Raw genomic sequence first — 17,551 nt, 5'->3', positions numbered from 1 at the left:
CGATTGGCTCCTTCGCGGCGCTTGCCACTCACTTGAGTCGAAGGCGACACTTGCTGTGATGAGTATTCTCACCAAGTTGGGCTGGATTATCAACCTCAAGAAATCAGAACTGGTTCCCACCCAGGATCTGGTGTTCTTGGGAGCGCAGGTTCGAGACAGCGCCAGGGATAGTCTCCCTGTCTCCGACCGCTGGCCACCAAAGTCCAGAGAGTTGTGTTACAATTTCTCGAAGTTCCCCAGGGCCTCAGCTCGACTTGGCTCCAGTTGTTAGGCAACATGGCGGCAACGGTGGACATCGCTTGGCGAAGCGCGTTGAGGATGCACCCATTCAGCAGGCTCTAGCTCAATGTGGGTCCACACCCAGGGTTACGAAGTTGATTCTCCACACCCAGGGTGGCTAATTCCTCATTTACGGTGGTGGACACTGGCAGGAATTTATCCAAGGCTCCCTTTGGACATCCCATCGCCAGATCTCTCAATTCAGACGGACGCCACACAGGGTGGGGCGCTGGGCTCTCTGTCGGTCTCAGGCCTGTGGTCACAGAGCGAGGCGCAACTGCACATCAATGTGCTAGAATTGAGAGCAGTCAGGTTGGTGTTCAAACGACTTCGAGCAGGTTCAAGGCCGCGGTGGTCCGCCTCGAGATGGACAACCAGACGGCAATGACCTACATCCTGAAGCAGGGCGGCACGGTTTCCCCGCCTCTTCTGCAGGAGGCATGGCAGTTTCTGCTCTGGTGCCACCAGTTCGACATACGGTAATGCCTGTTTATCTCCCAGGGCGACAACGCTCGAAAGCAGATGCACTCTCTCGTCAGATCCTGGCCCCACACGAAAGTGGATGCTCCATCGGGGATATTCGGGCTATCTCCCAGTTGTTCGGTCGCTCCAGGTGGATCTGTTTGCATCTGGGGACGAACCAGATTCCGGTGTTTTGCTCGGATACCGGATCCGGTGAGCCATCGCCCAAGACGCTTCCAGCTCGATTGGACGGACAGGGTTCTGTGGGCTGCCCCGCCACTACCCCTGATTCCCAAAGTCCTCTTGCAGCTTGCCACCCAACCAGCTCGACTTCTTGTGCTCCTTTGCACCCCTTTGGTCGGCTCAAAGCTGGTTTCCGTACTACTCAGGTTTCTGGCTCAGCCTCCTGTACTATTACCCTTTTTCGACCGACTTACTATCCCAGAACGGAGCGCCGCACCAATCCCAGGATTCAGTGGGTGGCCTGGCTCTTCTGTCCGAATCGCTTCCACGCTGAAGCGAATTCCTGCACCAGTTGCAGACACAATTCTGGCTTCATGGGAGGGATTCGGCAAACGCTCAGTATGAGGATAGATGGGCCTGTTATGCGCTGGCTGGTGTGTCGGCAGAGGGATTCTTGATCCCTTTCTTCAACTGTAATTGAAGTACTGGAGTTCTTGCAGTCTCGTTAGAAGCCGGTTTAGCCGCTGCCTACTATCCGGGCTACTCCACGCAATCTCTGCCTTCCATATCCCTGCCGACGGTGCTCTCTTGGGGCAGCACCCTCTCGTACAGCTTTTAGCAGGCGTGGACAGAATCCGTCCGACTGTCCGGGCGGATTAGTCCCCGCGGGACTTGTCAATCGCTCTTGATTGATGTCCGGGTCCTCTCTTCACGATCTGTCGCCTCTTTCACTCCAGCTGTTAAGTTGGAAGGCTGCCTTCTTGTGGCGGTAACGCCTGGCAGGCGGTAGGTGATATCCATGCGATGTCAGCGATCCTGCTCTGACTGTCTTTCACAAAGACAGAGTCAGTATTCGCTTGCCAGACTCCTACCGCCCTAAGGTCGCAGGCTTTTCATATAACGGCGCTTCTATCGAACTGCCAGCTTTCACTCAGCCTCCATCGTCCGTACCTCTTCGGGCGCGTTTCACGCCTTAGATGTCCGTGAAGACTCTCAAGGCTTATATCAACTTAACGGCTGCTATCAGGAAAGATAAGCAGCTGTTCTGTTGTTATGGCGGTGGCAAGGCTGGTCTTCCGCGCCAACAAGCAGACCATATCTAGGTGGCTTGTCTCTGCCATTTGTTCGAAAGTTACTCTTACAAAGGATTAACCATCCCTCAGGGTTTAAAGGCTCATTCTATTAGGGCAGTGGCTTACATCAAAAGCATACCGCTGCACTGCCCATTGAAGAGATCTGCTCAGCGCTATCTGGAGCCGAATCGAGCACGCTCATCCGCCACTATCAGCTGGACAAACACTCACGGAGCCGCTCGGTTTGGCCAGACAGTTCTCACCAGTAGCAGTGTCGCGATTCTCTAGCCGAATGAGCCTTAGAAATCACGCTTTGCTTTTCTCTCATGGTGTAGGTGTTAATAAATTCCTCAATTTTTATCGGTGGTGGTATCACATTGGTGGTGGTTTTACTGTATGTAGCGACATCACTGCTACAGTCACTGTGTTCATCCCTGCACCACGCCGCTGGTTTGGGTTGCTGAGGGATATATATTGACTCGCCCATACTTTCCCTCCCATTTTGATGGTTGGGGTGGACTTATGTCCGCTTTTATCAATTCCACCAATAGCCTATCGGCTAGGCTCCTTTTCCCGCTTTGTTATCACTTCGCCTGATTGACATCAGCGTCAGGTGACTAGGTGAGTGTACTTTCTCTCTGTCGCTGCTTCGCTGTGCCTTCGACTGAACTAGGGGGTATGTTAGGCAGACAGAATACCACCTCCCACTCAACATCGCTGGGAGTCTGTCTTATGCTTATATGTACCCCAAGGAGGACTTCTTCTGAAAAGAATTTTACAAACCTGGAGAGGTTATGAATTCTTTGAAGAAAAGTCCTCCTTGGGGTACGGGCACCACCTCCCCTCATTCTGTCTGACACGCTCAGCATGAAAAGTGAGGTATTTGAGGTACACAGCCAGAGTTACCTGCTCTTGGCTGTAGGGGCCCTCTACGGGGGCCCTGTAGGGTGGTCTCACCACACATAACGAAGTTTTTGTTTGGTAAAATATTTTATTGAAATATTGTTACAACTGTCGTAGGCTTTTAAAATGGACATTTTAATGCTTATATGTACCCCAAGGAGGACTTTTCTTCAAAGAATTCATAACCTCTCCAGGTTTGTAAAAATTCTCATGATTAAATCTATGGATACGCTAGCCAACGCCTTTAAACAATCAGCACAGAGGTACTCGGGTAAGTCTAAGTTTTCAGGGCTACAGAGGGCCCCGATAAGAAATTAGCGGCCGCTAATAATCCCAAGAATTCTTTTCACGCCCATACAACAAGTTCAGAGGAGGATCAGCTAGAGGCAGATCATCCAGAGGTGCCCGTGGATTTAAACGATGAAAGTCAGGTTCGAACGACTGGAGTCTTCCACCCCCAGTCGCCCCAGTACAACCTTCTCAAGTGGGTGGACGCCTGCAACTACACTGGGAAAACTGGGGAATACTTCAAGATCCGTGATGTATCCAACATCCTTCAGTACGGATATCGCCTACAACTCAAGGCCAAGCCACCGCTAACAGTCGACCCACCAGGGTTCAACGCTCAGCTGGCACTACTACCGATGTTAAGAGAAACAGTTCAGTCTCTACTAAACAAACAGGCCTTTAGAAGTTCTCGAGAGCAGCAAAACATCACACCAGGCTTCTACTCCCCAGTTTTCCTAGTGCCGAAAAAGAATTCCAAAGAGAAGTATCACCTCATTTACAACATGAGCACCTTCAACAGAGATTTTCTATGCAAACCACCAACGCTTTCGCGATGATACATTTACCTCAACTCCGGCCAGCTAATTCGGCCCACTAGATTACATGGTAAGTATAGATCTGCAGGATGCATACCTACACATTCCGATTCATCCCAGGTCAAGGAAATATCTGAGGTTTATGCTAGACGGCATACACTACCAATGGAAAGTACTTCCCTTCGAATCACTTCGCCCCTTGGGTATTCACAAGAGTAACCAAGCCTATTGTCTCATACCTACATCGCCAAGGCTCATGGAGTGCATTTTACCTAGACGACGGTATACAGGTGGATCCAGATCCACAGCGCCTCAGACTACAGCTGGAATTTATAATCGCTACTAACACAGTTAGGCTGGTTAGTAAATCTACTCAAGTCGGACCTAGAGCCCACGCAAGATCTGCAGTTTCTAGGTATAATGATTCCTTACAGCCCAGAATCGCTTTTGGTAGTCCCGAGGACAGATGGATCAAAATACAACAACTGATTCCCCAAGCCCTACTCTCCGCTACTACTACGACAGTGGCAGAGTCTACTGGGACTACTCACATCAGCTCAAGACTTGACACTCAGAGGCAGGCTTCAATTGCGCCCCATTACAAGTCCTCATCATTGCTCATCTCGAGGACCCTCTACCATTCAGTCTACCAGATTATGTCAAACCACATCTACTCTGGTGGACCAAGAGATTGAATGTTCATGTAGGGCGCCTCCTTAGTAGAGCCGAATCGGATATACACCTCTACGCGGGACGCTGCCACTAATAGGCTGGGGAGCCCACCTTACCGCAGGACAGCGTCAGGCCTATGGAGCATTCAAGAGAGCTTATGTCACATAAATCTGCTAGAGATGCAAGCAGTCATAAACGCCATAAGTCACTGGAGCAACCTGTTACAGAACGCCCAGTTAATGATTCACACAGACAACTCAAGTGGTGGCGCTTATGTGAACAAACAAGGGTCAACAAGATCACTGAATCTACTCACCCGATGTTTCAGACTGTTCAAATTAGTCGACAGTCTAAACATTCATATCAAAGCCTGCCACATTCCAGGAGCAAAAAATGTGTTAGCAGACGCCTCTCTCGCCGCACCAGCCGTCACGACAGAATGGATGCTCCACACAGAGATATTCAATCAGATAATCATGGAAATAGGATCTCCTCTCATAGACCTATTTGCCACCCGATTCAACAATCAACTGACAACTTTCAGATCGCCAGTGCCAGATCCACTAGCTTGGGCAACGGACGACTAAGCATATCGTGGAGGGACTAAACGCTGTGACGCTTTCCCGCTCCCGCGCTGATCCCACAAGTCTTGCTAAAAATCAGTCAAACGAAGAGCCTCGATCTGATTTTGGTCTCGCCTTTACTGGCCAGCTTGAGAACGTGGTTTCCAGACCTCATACTAGGAATCGGAAAACCACTACTTCAGCTCCCACTGCGCCCAATCTACTGATACATCCGCGACACCAAACAAGTGCACAAAACACCAGAAGCATACCAACTTCACGCGGTGGACTGTATCAAAGCATGTTTGAATAAGAGAGGTTATTCCACCAGAGCGCGGCGCGTCACGCTTTGCACTACGTAACTCTACTCGTGAACTTGTAATGATGACAAGTGGCGCAGTTTTGTCAATTATGCTGCTAAGAAAGGATTTTCAGCCAGATTTGCTACACATCCTCAAGTGGCAGAATTCTTGTGTTTCCTACGCCAAACTAAGAATCTGAAAGGATCTACACTATCCACTTATCTTGCAGCCATAAGTTCAGTCATTACTATGAGGACGGGCCAAGTTGACTAAAACACCAGAGTTACTCACCTTTATTACGCGGCCTTCGATTGGAAGACCAGAAACGGAAGTTTCAAGCCAGCCTGGGATCTGAATGTTGTACTTCAACACCTCACAAGTGAGGCTTACGAGCCATTGTTATCTGCGCCATTTGAATCATTGACCCACAAAACCTTATTCCTGCTAGCTGCTAGCCACTGCAGCCAGGATGTCTGAAATTCACGCTTTGGATTACGAGAGAACACGGTTTGATGATATTCATAACATCGCTCATCTGGGACTTCGATGGGATTTTATTGCGAAAAATCAACTACCAGGTCAACCAGACAGGTTGTTCCATGTCCCAGCTCTCTCATCCATTCTTGGACCACATGATACGATGGACTTATCACTTTGCCCAGTACGTGCACTGAAAATATATCTCCAAAGATCCAAGCAAAGTAGAGGGAAATTCAAAAGATTGTTTATCCCTATATCTACCGCTTCACAGACAGAAGTGTCACAAGACTACTATTTCTATCTGGATCCTAACTGTCATACTAAGAGCCTACAAGGCAGCTGGACTGACCCCTCCAAGTGCTGCTAATCCCCACGAAATTAGAGCACTAGCTTCTACTTTAGCTTTACATGGAAATTGTTCATTAAATACCATTATGGAGGGATGTTTTTGGAGATCCGATATGGTGTTTGCCAACCATTATCTGAGAGATATCACCACCAAGGACGTCTCAGGTATCCACCATTTCGGTCCCATGGTCCTCGCTCAACAGTTGACAGTTCCACGGAGAAGATAAGTCTATCTTGATGATTTTATACTTATCTGATAACAGTACTAATAGCTACGTGCTATCTATATATATTTGCTTGTTAAAATTTTATCTTAAGCTCAGTACTATGATTTTATATCATTATACACATATACCTACAACTCTTACGAAGTTCTACTATTATATATATGTTCAGCTTAAGTTCTATCTTTAAGCTCAGTCATATGTTCATTTCATAACATGTATTAGTTAACAAACTCTCAGTAGTTGGTTACTATTATACAGCTTAAGTTATCTTTATACCTTAAGCACACTATGTTATAGCTTATATATATACATATTGTGTTTATTACTTTGGTTCTTATAAAAGTATACTTATAAACTATCTACAGTTTATACTTCACATTAATAGCTTTAGCTTTAATTAATGTTCTATATACTTTTATTATATTCAGTAAATTGTAATAACCTTCTTAAGAGGCAGCTGTTAATATACAGCAGGAATTCAGTTCAGTGCCTTCATGAAGTTCCCATAGGGTTATTACAATTATCTCAGTTCAAATCACTAATTAGTAAAATCCAAAGTATATATAATCCCACCACCTATCCGTAGGATTCTACAAGCAAATAAGCATGAGTCAGGATAAGAAAAAATATGAAATTTTTAGAGTAAAATTAATATTTTATACTTATCCTGACTCATGAGGTAAGCCCTCCCGTCCTCCCCACTTAGCACTTTGGATTTCTCGAGAAAAATAAAGTGTTGGGCTCAATACAAAAAAGGAGAGAGTGGAGCACATGGGCTTGGGTGGCGCCCTCGTTCCCGCTCTTGGGGAAAGGGAGGTAACTCGTGGTGAGTACTAATGAGTGATTTCTTTTATTGAAGGGAACTTCAATTGGGAGATATACGTGTTCCACTAGGTTCGCCAGAAGAAGAAGACAAGCAAATAAGCATGAGTCAGGATAAGTATAAAAATATTAATTTTACTCTAAAAATTTCATTTTTGTGAACTTCTAACATGTAGTTTCTGTATTGAACCCCAGTGACACTAGTCAGCAATGTCAGATATGGGCTACACCATTATCGTGGACTTTGACGAGGCCTACCTCCACCACTGACACTGATCAGCTACATGTGCATCAGTTGTCAGCTGTATATCAGCTTGCTGCAAGTGTGTCAAGAAGGACATGAAGGTAATGTGTCGTACAGTCATCAGTTGTCAGGATATCAGATCACCTCCATCTCGTGGATAGAACATCTGCCGAAAAGTTGTCGGGAAATGTTACTTGTTGTTACCCTGCCTGAATCTTGTCTGTAACGGAGGAAAACCAGGACTGGTCGGCTCAGACACTGACACAGACATGTGGACAGACATGTAGACAGATAGACATGTGGACAGACATGTAGACAGGCAGACATGTAGACAGACATGTGGACAGACATGAAGACAGACATGAAGACAGATAGACATGTGGACAGACACGACGTCAGACAGACATGTGGACAGACATGACAACAGATAGACATGTAAACAGACATGAAGACAGACAGACATGAAGACAGACATGAAGACAGATAGACATGTGGACAGACACGACGACAGACATACATGAAGACAGACAGACATGAAGACAGATAGACATGTGGACAGACATGACAACAGATAGACATGTAAACAGACATGAAGACAGACAGACATGTGGACAGACATGACAACAGATAGACATGTAAACAGACATGTAAACAGACATGAAGACAGACAGACATGAAGACAGATAGACATGTCGACAGATATGTAGACAGACATGTGGACAGACATGAAGACAGATAGACATGACGCTAAACACCACAGCCATATCAAGGTCTTAGTCTATCAAGGTCACTTCTGAAACATACCTGCCTTGTGTTATCCCCATGAGTAATGATCTGTAGACTATATTCGGAAGTGCCGGTGTGGAGAACAAGTGACAGATGTTACAACATTTACACTGGGTGTTCTCATCCTCTAGGACGGCATGAAGAAGGTCCAGATCATGAAGGTGAGGCGGACAGTGGACTTCAACTACTGGAAGAGTTGCCTGCAGACCTTCAATAACGAGGAGGAGCAGAATCTGATAGAAAAACAGAGGAACAAGGAACAGAGTGACAGGTGAGGGGGGTAGGGCAGGTGCAGGGAGGGTCTGGTATGGGGCAGTTGTGGGGGTGGAGCAGGAGATTTGATGGGTCATTTGTAAGAATGGGACAGTTCCAGGGGTCGGCCAGTTATAGGGACTAGTGGTTTGGGTGGTAGAGCAGGAGACTGGATGGGTCATTTGTAAGAATGGGACAGTTCCAGGGGTCGGCCAGTAATAGAGACTAGTGGTTTGGGTGTGAGAGCAGGGGACTGGCTGGGTCAGGTTCAGTACTGGGACAGTTGTTGGGGTGGGGCTATTGCAGGGGTGAATCAGGAGCAATTGGGTTTGGTTATGTGTAGGGGCAAGGCAACTGAAGGCAGTTGTAGTGGTTGGGCAGGTACATGGTTGAGGCAGATGAGAAGAGTTGGGGCAGGTGAGGGAAAGAGAACAGACAGGTCAACTGAGAGGGTTTGGGTAAGAACATTTGGGGGTATTGGAAGGGACACATATGGATGTTCACTGGTAGAGTTCTTTTTAGAGTAGATAGAAAGGGGTTGGGACAATTGTGTGGATTGATGCATTCAACCCTGCTGTGTTTGTTTGTCCTAGCATGTCTCGTCTGATTGATGACATGCAGCTTCAAAAGGACAACCATCGCAGAATGAACGACCGTGTGGTCCACGTGGAGAAGAGTGTCACAGTGTGTCGGCTGCTTCTGGAGGAGATGAAGCATATGATACAGAACCTGGGTATGTGTGATGCAGAACATGGCTATGTAGAATGCATAATTTTGGTACATATGTGATACATTACTTGGGTATGCATAATGCAGAAACTAGGTATGTATGATACATAGGTATGTGAGCTACAGAACCTGGTATGCATATTGCAGAACATGAGTATGCATAATGCAGAATTAGGATGTACATAATGCAGACTGTGTATGCATGATACAGAACCTGGTATATGCAGAACCATGGTGTGCATGAAAGAGACGGAATGCGTGATGCATAGGTATGTGTGATACAACCTAATATGCATATTGTGGAAACTGGGTATACATAATGCAGAACTAGGGTCTGCATAATGCAGAGACGGGGCATGTATGATACATAACCCTGGTATGCATGATACTTAACCTCTTCATGCATACTGCAGAACCTTGGTATGTGAGATACAAAACCTGGGTATGTGTGATGCAGAACCTTAGTATATGTTATACTGAACCTCTGTATGTGTGATGCAGAACATGGGTATGTGTAGTGCAGAACCTTGGTATGTGTGATGCAGAACATGGGTATGTGTAGTGCAGAACCTTGGTATGTGTGATGCAGAACATGGGTATGTGTAGTGCAGAACCTTGGTATTTGTAATGCAGAATCTAGACATGTGTTATACATAGTCTGTGTATTCCTGATACAGAATATGATACAGAATTACATGCTGAGATGGATAAAGAGGGAGGTATATTTGTTAACTGACTGACCTGCTGTGTTATCACAGACCCGAAGAGCCAGGGCCTGAAGCCAGTGCAGCAGCTCGTGCATGTCTCATCCCGCCAGTCGCCCTACCCAGGGACACTCACACAACGCTTCCCTGTCTTCGATAAATATGTTCCCTGGGAGGTGAGTCACAACTACACAAGGGATGGGAAAACTATTAGATACTGAAATAAAACAGTCAAGGTCTGTCCCTTCACTAATAGCATTAATACTCCCAATGTTCCATATAGACTTACAATAAGTTTGTTACACCAATCAACTTCTCATTGACTGACTTCGGCTTATGTATACAAGATTACTGTTGTTTTAATCTCATGGGACCAAATTTCCTTCTCGAGTCATCGTGTGTATTTATGACTCGAATTCGTGTAACCGGTATTCAAATGATGACAACTATAACAGGGAATGGTCGGGACCGACAGGTACTTCGAGTTATGCATAATATTCTAGACACCGGCTTTCAACTCATCGGGATTTGACTGTACCTTCATAATATTTGTTTATCTTTTAAATGTCCTGTGTGACATCAGCTTATTGTCCAGAGGTACTCTCAGATGCGGAACCTTCTCCCCTTATGCTGACACATGTTTGCCTGTTTCAAGGTTTGTCAGCCTGTTTCAAGGTTTGTCAGCCTGTTTCAAGGTTTGTCAGCCTGTTTCAAGGTTTGTCAGCCTGTTTCAGCCTGTTTCAAGGTTTGTCAGCCTGTGTCAAGGTTTGTCAGCCTGTTTCAAGGTTTGTCAGCCTGTTTCAAGGTTTGTCAGCCTGTTTCAAGGTTTGTCAGCCCCCAGCTCATGGGTTTCACTAAAGTGACGTTAAACCCAACTTATTCTCTCTCACTCAGCTGCAAGAAATTGCAACCTGTGTGCTTCATCTTTTACTTAGATGAGTGAGTGAGTGCATAATTATTGCTTAAAGCTCCATCAGCAATGTTGCTGCTATCTGTGGCAATACTGTACAAAAATTCAGTGTTAAGAGTGTATAGTCCATTCCAACAGGCATGCTTTATCAGTAGTTATGCTTCACACATGCCTTGAACAGTTGGTTCCGACTCTGAACCCCAGATGACAATTGGTTTATTGTACCCTTGTATATAAGGTGATATCCATGAACTGTGTTGTCCGTGCAGGTTGTATACGAAGCGTATGACCCGACCTACATGACCCGCTCCCTGGAGGACTTCAACGAAGAGTACGCACTCTTTGTTGACCCGGACATCATGGAGTAAGTATGTTGGCAGCACAGATGCTGTTGAAGTGTGTATACGAGAGATTCAGTTGTGTGACTTGGTGAGGAGGTCTGTTGCATGTCAGGCATGGAATGTTGCTCCTAACATCGACCATTTGTTTGTCCAGACACAATTATTTACAGGCTGCTGTGATGTTGCTGTGAAAATGCTGACGGGAGGGGGTAAAACAACTAAAATGACCAACCAAAGATAATGAACTCATTACTCATTATATAACTGACTGACTGACTGTGTTTGGTTTTATGCCGCTTTTAGCAATATTCCAGCAACATCACGGCGGGGAACACCAGAAATGGGCTTCACACATTGTACCCATGTGGGGATTCAACCCTGGGTCTTTTTAGTTGATGAGCCAATGCTTTAATCACTAGGCTACCCCACGCTGCATTTTATAACTGGATGTGTTTAAAACATATCTGACCCGTGAAGATTCGGGTTTGAATTGGTCTTCCGTAACCCATGCTTATCGTAAAGAGGCTACTAATGGGATCGGGTGGTCAGACTCACTGACTTGGTGGACCGCTGCGTCATCGTATGCCAATTGTATAGATCGATGCTTGTGCTGTTGATCACTGGATTGTCTGGTCCAGACTTAAATATGTACAGGCCGCTGCCATATAGCTGGAATATTGTTGAGTGTGGCGTTAAACAACAAACCAACAAACTAAAATATTTTATGCATCTTATCCAAGGGGTGCCAAGATCCATGATGTAATGCCAAATAGCAAACTGAACCTCCTTTGCAATAATGCCTTTGTCACCTCACAACCAATAACTTCATCCACGACCTCACAACCAATAACTTCATCCACGACCTCACAACCAATAACTTCATCCACGACCTGACAACCAATAACTTCATCCACGACCTCACAACCTATTATAACTTCATTTCCAGACTCCGCCATGAGGAACAGTCCCGACAGAAGATGAGTCCTGAGGAAGTGGAGAAGTTGCCTCCCTTGCCTGACTTCAGTCCCATGTGGAACACTGTGTTCATTGAGAAGGTTGGCAGTGTTAGTGTTGATGTGGATAAAAGTCGTCATGGATCACGTTCGACAACCAGCCACTGAGATATAAGTTGGACACAACCGACCTTCCACAGTGAGTTGTCTGGCTGAATATTGCTGAGTTCAGCATAAACCTAAACTGACTCACAAACTTTGGTCCAACAAATGAGAGCATAATTTACCAGAATCAGGAAGTGATAATCAGATTGTGTTTTCTAATCATATAAAGGTTAACATTAGGTATTCTGTATAACAGTAACTGTTTGGACGACTGATTCCACCAGAATGATTGTCTCACTTGCTTAAGTGGGAGACATATTTTAAACGGAAGAAATTAGATGTTCCACAATATCTGTTTTGTTCATTTTTATCCCCATAGCGGCGTTTGCAGGGGTATTAAAATTGACTCCGTCTGTCGCGTCGTATCGCGTGTGTCCATGTGTCCATGCGTCTGTGCGTCCGTGCACATTTGTCTTTTCAGAGCAGAATTTTAAAACCGTTCAATGTTTCTTCACCAAACTTGACACATAGATAGGTCTGGTGGTGTACTGGTGCCTATTGGTAGTTTTGGAATTCTGAATTAAATATTTTTGGCATTTCCATGTCAACAAGTTTGACTTAGACTGAAATTGGTGGTAGTGCTCTTTTCGAGACAGAACTCTAAAACCGTTCACTACTGTATTTCTTCACCAAACTTTGCACATAGATTGGTCTGGTGGTGTACTGGTGTCTTTTGGTAGTTTTGGATTTCTGAATAAAATATCTTTGCATTTCCATGCCAACAAGTTTTACTTAGATTGAAACTGGTGGTAGTGCTCCTTTCTGGAGCAGAACTTAAAAAACCTTTCAATACTCTCCTTCCACTTTTCTATATACACACCAAAACATTTGACATAATCATAACTCGTAGACATATTCATGAAGAGTATTTTGCCATTCTGGGGATATTGATGACTTTGTCTTTTTGTTCAGAGTTGAGAACTTTGTGAAGATATTTTCAAAGTGTTATCTGGAATCGAAGTTGCCAGTTTGAAACTAGTGCCGTAAAGCTTGAAAAAGCTGCTTCTGATTAGCTCATGTTGACTTATTGTTAGTCATTTCATTGGCTGGTCATTAAATTTGCATAAGCTTAGACTGACACAACCTGGTTTTTAATTAGCATTAAACTAGCATTAACATTTAATTATGATTAAACTGAGTAACTACAGAGGAGTTCACAGAGATGTGTTTCATTTTATGTGTTAAGTTACAAAAATGAGTTTTAGAGTTCGTTTCCCATGGTACAATTTCTGATTGTGGAGATACATGCTTCAGGAACCCCTTCTGGGAAGGACAGGTATCCGTAGAACCCCTTTGGGAAGGACAGGGGAAAGTTGTGGAGGTGGGGTCCCAACCATCATTATCGCGGCTGTCGTCACACGGTGGAAGCGGAAGTACTCGGCACTAGGCTACCCTATGGACCACATCATCGTGGAGGGGAAGCGGGTCCTGGAGTTTATAGTGGTCCCCAGGCCGGATACAGGGGAGCTAACTCTGCCAGGTGTAAGTACCTGTGATTAAAAGTTTGCTGTTTGTTGTATGCTACAGTGTGCAATATTCAAGCTATATAATAATGGCTGTAATTGGTAGAGATGTGTTCTGAACAGGACATGGCTTTGATGCAGGGACACACAAGCAGTAGGCACTGAGTCAGACCACCTGATCTCCCTTTTTCAACCAGTCGTCTTGACTGTTCTCACCTTGAATCTGCTGCCATGATGTTATTGAAGGACTGTTCTAAACAGTGTCAGCCCAATTTCAAATATTGTAACCACTGCTTGAGAACCATTCAAACAGAAAGTAGTATCTTACGGATCATGTTCCAACAATGACTGTCCATGTATCATCACCCTACACATGATTTCATTGGTCAGTATCACAACTCACACACTTGCCTTGGATGGGCATTTAGAACTTTAACATTTCTGTTATTTTTAATGACATTCAGTGCTACTTTATCAGGTGAACAAAGACTGACAGTAGATCATACTTTTAGGTATCATTTCTATAGTATGCATCGCCATGACTTCAGGTAAAACTGACAGTCTACCAAACCATGAGGACGAACAAAGACTAACAGTAGAACAAAGACTTACTCACCTGTGTGAACAAATACATCATCCTACAAGAAGGCTTGTAGTGTGGTGCAGTGATTGGCTATTGGTTATTGTCATGTGACTTCATGTTTCCAGGGTAACGTGTACGGCAAGACCACTTCCTATGGTGTGATGTGCGAGGAGTTTATGAAGGGAGTTCTCAACACAGAAGGCAGAAGAATGTCAGCGGTTCAAGAATGTCAGCGGTTCAGTGAGGAAAATATGATCAAGCGTAGTACTGTTAGGGAAGATGTGATCGACATGTTCACACTCCAGCCATTTAAGGCCAGATACCCATTCCATTGTATGGATGGTGCTTATATGAAGAATATCAGTGGTTCAATGAGGAAGATGTGATCAGCGTAAGTACTGTTAGGTTACGACATGTTCACACTCCAGCCATTTAAGGCCAGATACCCATTCCATTGTATGGATGGTGCTTATATGAAGAATATCAGTGGTTTAATGAGAAGGATGTGATAAGTACTGTGAGTTGCGACATGTTCAGATGTTCCCCCTGTTCCTGGTCAGCACCTCATATTTGTTCACATGGTATCTGGTTAAACATTCATCACCTGTGCACAGACATGAATTCACCTTCTATCCATAGTGCTTTGCTTGTGACAAGGGAATCTTTTGTGATCTAAGTGTCTGAATGGGTTGCACCATCTGTAGTCAGCTAAGGAAGAAATGTTTTTGCACATACATCTATTGTCTCGTTCAATGTTGTCACATGGGCATGTAATGTCATATGGAATCAGTTTGAGTTTAACAGAACTTCCTAATATGTTGACTGTCATTCACTGACTGTATCCTGGCTTTGACCACTTCCCGTTTCAATAAGCCTGATCTGACTTTTTTTCATCATTCCCATACTGTAAACATAGTGATCCTGCTACGAGAAAAAATATGAGATCTTAGGCTTTAACTTTGTGACGGGGCCCTGGTGTGTGATGTTGTTGACTGTTCTGTGTTAGTAAAACATCCTTATCTTGCAGTTCTTTGCTGAGTTTGCAATGTCCACCTCAACTCAGACACGGTACAACCTGGCACAGATGAGCAGCAGCAGCTAAAGGCTTCAGTGCGCAGATCCTGTACCGCGGCTACATCGATGACCCCTCCAACACCGACAATGCCTGGAGGGAAGCGGAAGTGTGGAACTTCCACTATGAACTCAGCGACACACTGGACGACAGGATCCCTGTGGTGAGTTGTTGTCAGAATACATGGTTGTCATGGTGATTGGTTATTTATGGTGAGGATACAAAATATGACTTTAGTGGCTGTGAGAAATGCTGTTGAAGGGTAATTCAGCCAATCAGAAGCTCCAGAATCTAAAGCAGCATCTGCTTTGGAAGCAAATAGTAATTTGGATGCCTACTTAGATCCAACACTACCTATATGAATAAGGTGACCAGTGAACGGAAACGTAAATATTAATGCAATGGAATTTTTGTTCCAGAGAGAAAATGCTTGGAGAGAAATATCCCCCTACACTCGTCTCTATGGCAACCAAGATTCCATTGTGAAAGAAGCAGCAAGGATTCATGACTCCTACTTTTAATGCCGGTGGGAGGAGTTATACTCCAGCTGGTATCTATCACAGCAATATTACCTACACTGCTTCTTCAGCACTCCCCGGTCTCCAACACAAGTGCCATATACGATGCCATTAGAATTTAGGTTTCTTCATCCAGCTATGCAGGGGTTACCGTGGTAACAGGGATCTTTTCACCTTCCAGTGATGACAATCAGCTTGGGGCCAAATATAGAACATGTCTTAGTTGCAGATTAGCAATGTCGCCTTTTAGAAGCTGACAGACAAGTGATGCCATGATGATGACTGTTGGCGCCATCTGCAGCTAAAATAACAGAATGAAGAGATATATTAATGCGTCACGGATTTAGGTCAGGAAGAGGGAGATAACTGCATGGATTATATTTTTATCAGACACGAAGCAAGATAGGCGTAGTTCTCTGCTACACTACAGACCTCAGGTCCAGGGCAGGTGCTTGCCCTGATGCTGGATGTATGAACTTTGTATGTGTCTTAAGTGTGAAGTGTCTTAAGCAAGTATAAGAGTCTCTGGTCTAAGTGTGCAGCTGTTTCTGTGAAAGGCCACACTGTGATATGTGAATAATACCATGTCTGCAGCAGATTGTCATGAACATTTCACTTGGAATGCTGGATTCTTTTATTCTGTTTGAAGTGATATGAATCTCTTATAGCTGCAGCTAGTGTTTTATATACTCAAAACAATGTGTGTTCAAGAGTTTCGCTAACAATGTCTCAGCGTGCATGTTACATATTGCCATTTTCAAGAAACACATCGGAATATTTCTTGGCTCGTCCTACGATTGTTTCATGTTGTGTACAAGCTAAGATTTTTAGCTCTAAATTGTAAAATGTCTTGTTAAGAATACTCGTCAGAGCATGCAGATGAATCCTTATTTGTGTGTAAAGTATTTGGGCCTTGCTGTTATGATATACAGTATGTATAGAGGAAGAGAATTATGTGTTCAAAAATGTTTATTCATGTGCTGTGTGTTAGAATGAATTGTTTTGTTGATATTGTTGACATGAGGTGGGGTGAGATGAAATGGGTCTAAACTGATAATACCTTCAAGACTATTTCATGACATGATAGATGGTGGGGTAGCCTAGTGGTTAAAGTTTCGCTCGTCAAGCCGAAGGCTGGAGTTCGATTCCCCACATGGGTACAATATGTGAAGCCCATTTCTGGTGTACCCCGTGATATTGCTTGAATGTTGCTAAAAGTGGCGCAAAACCCATCTCACTCACTAGTGGCATGTTGGCAGTGTTTACCACAGACACTAGGTCACGGAGAACAAACCTGATCTGGACAATAATGTTACTGAATTTTTTTATTGCATTTCTATTATTTATTTTAATTTTGATTACTTTAGTTTTGAGACAGAGCAAAATAATGTCGGTCCCTGCCTGATCAACATTTACCGTATTTAATGAATTAGGCTCCAGGGGTACTTAAACAGTTTTAATGCTTGTTAATATTTATGTTCCTCTTCAGTTTCTTCGGAACATAGTTTCATGATAAAAAACTATTGTGTCATGTGACAGGGCGGACAATCAGATAACGAGAGTAACCAGTAACATTTCATTATTAAAACTATTTGATCTTCAAACAGAACTAATGTCATATTAAAATGGAGAATTATTCGAGGTGGTCACTTAATACATCAAATACGGTAATGAGTTGTATGAAGCCTAGGTC

General features: G+C 44.3%; 1 protein-coding gene and 1 pseudogene across 1 annotated transcript; both read left to right on the top strand.

Moving 5' to 3' along the window:
* Positions 1-663: 663 nt before the first annotated feature.
* On the top strand, positions 664-17,292 carry LOC124269411 (ADP-ribose pyrophosphatase, mitochondrial-like). The gene is given in 13 exon segments (XM_046704418.1): positions 664-758; positions 893-1,004; positions 8,300-8,439; positions 9,014-9,153; positions 9,908-10,029; positions 11,033-11,127; positions 12,051-12,159; positions 12,192-12,256; positions 13,529-13,559; positions 13,561-13,704; positions 14,394-14,601; positions 15,361-15,510; positions 15,764-17,292. Coding segments are annotated over 13 exon segments (1,509 nt in total). The 3' UTR covers positions 15,862-17,292.
* LOC124269417 lies at positions 14,182-14,347 on the top strand (annotated as a pseudogene).
* Positions 17,293-17,551: the final 259 nt, after the last annotated feature.

The sequence above is a fragment of the Haliotis rubra genome, unplaced genomic scaffold (genome assembly GCF_003918875.1).
Source record: "Haliotis rubra isolate DU_JTF1 unplaced genomic scaffold, ASM391887v1 Scf1448, whole genome shotgun sequence".
Taxonomy (NCBI): Eukaryota; Metazoa; Mollusca; class Gastropoda; order Lepetellida; family Haliotidae; genus Haliotis; species Haliotis rubra.
The sequence above is the reverse complement of the archived record's forward strand: the minus strand, read 5'-3'. Positions and strand labels throughout refer to the sequence as shown.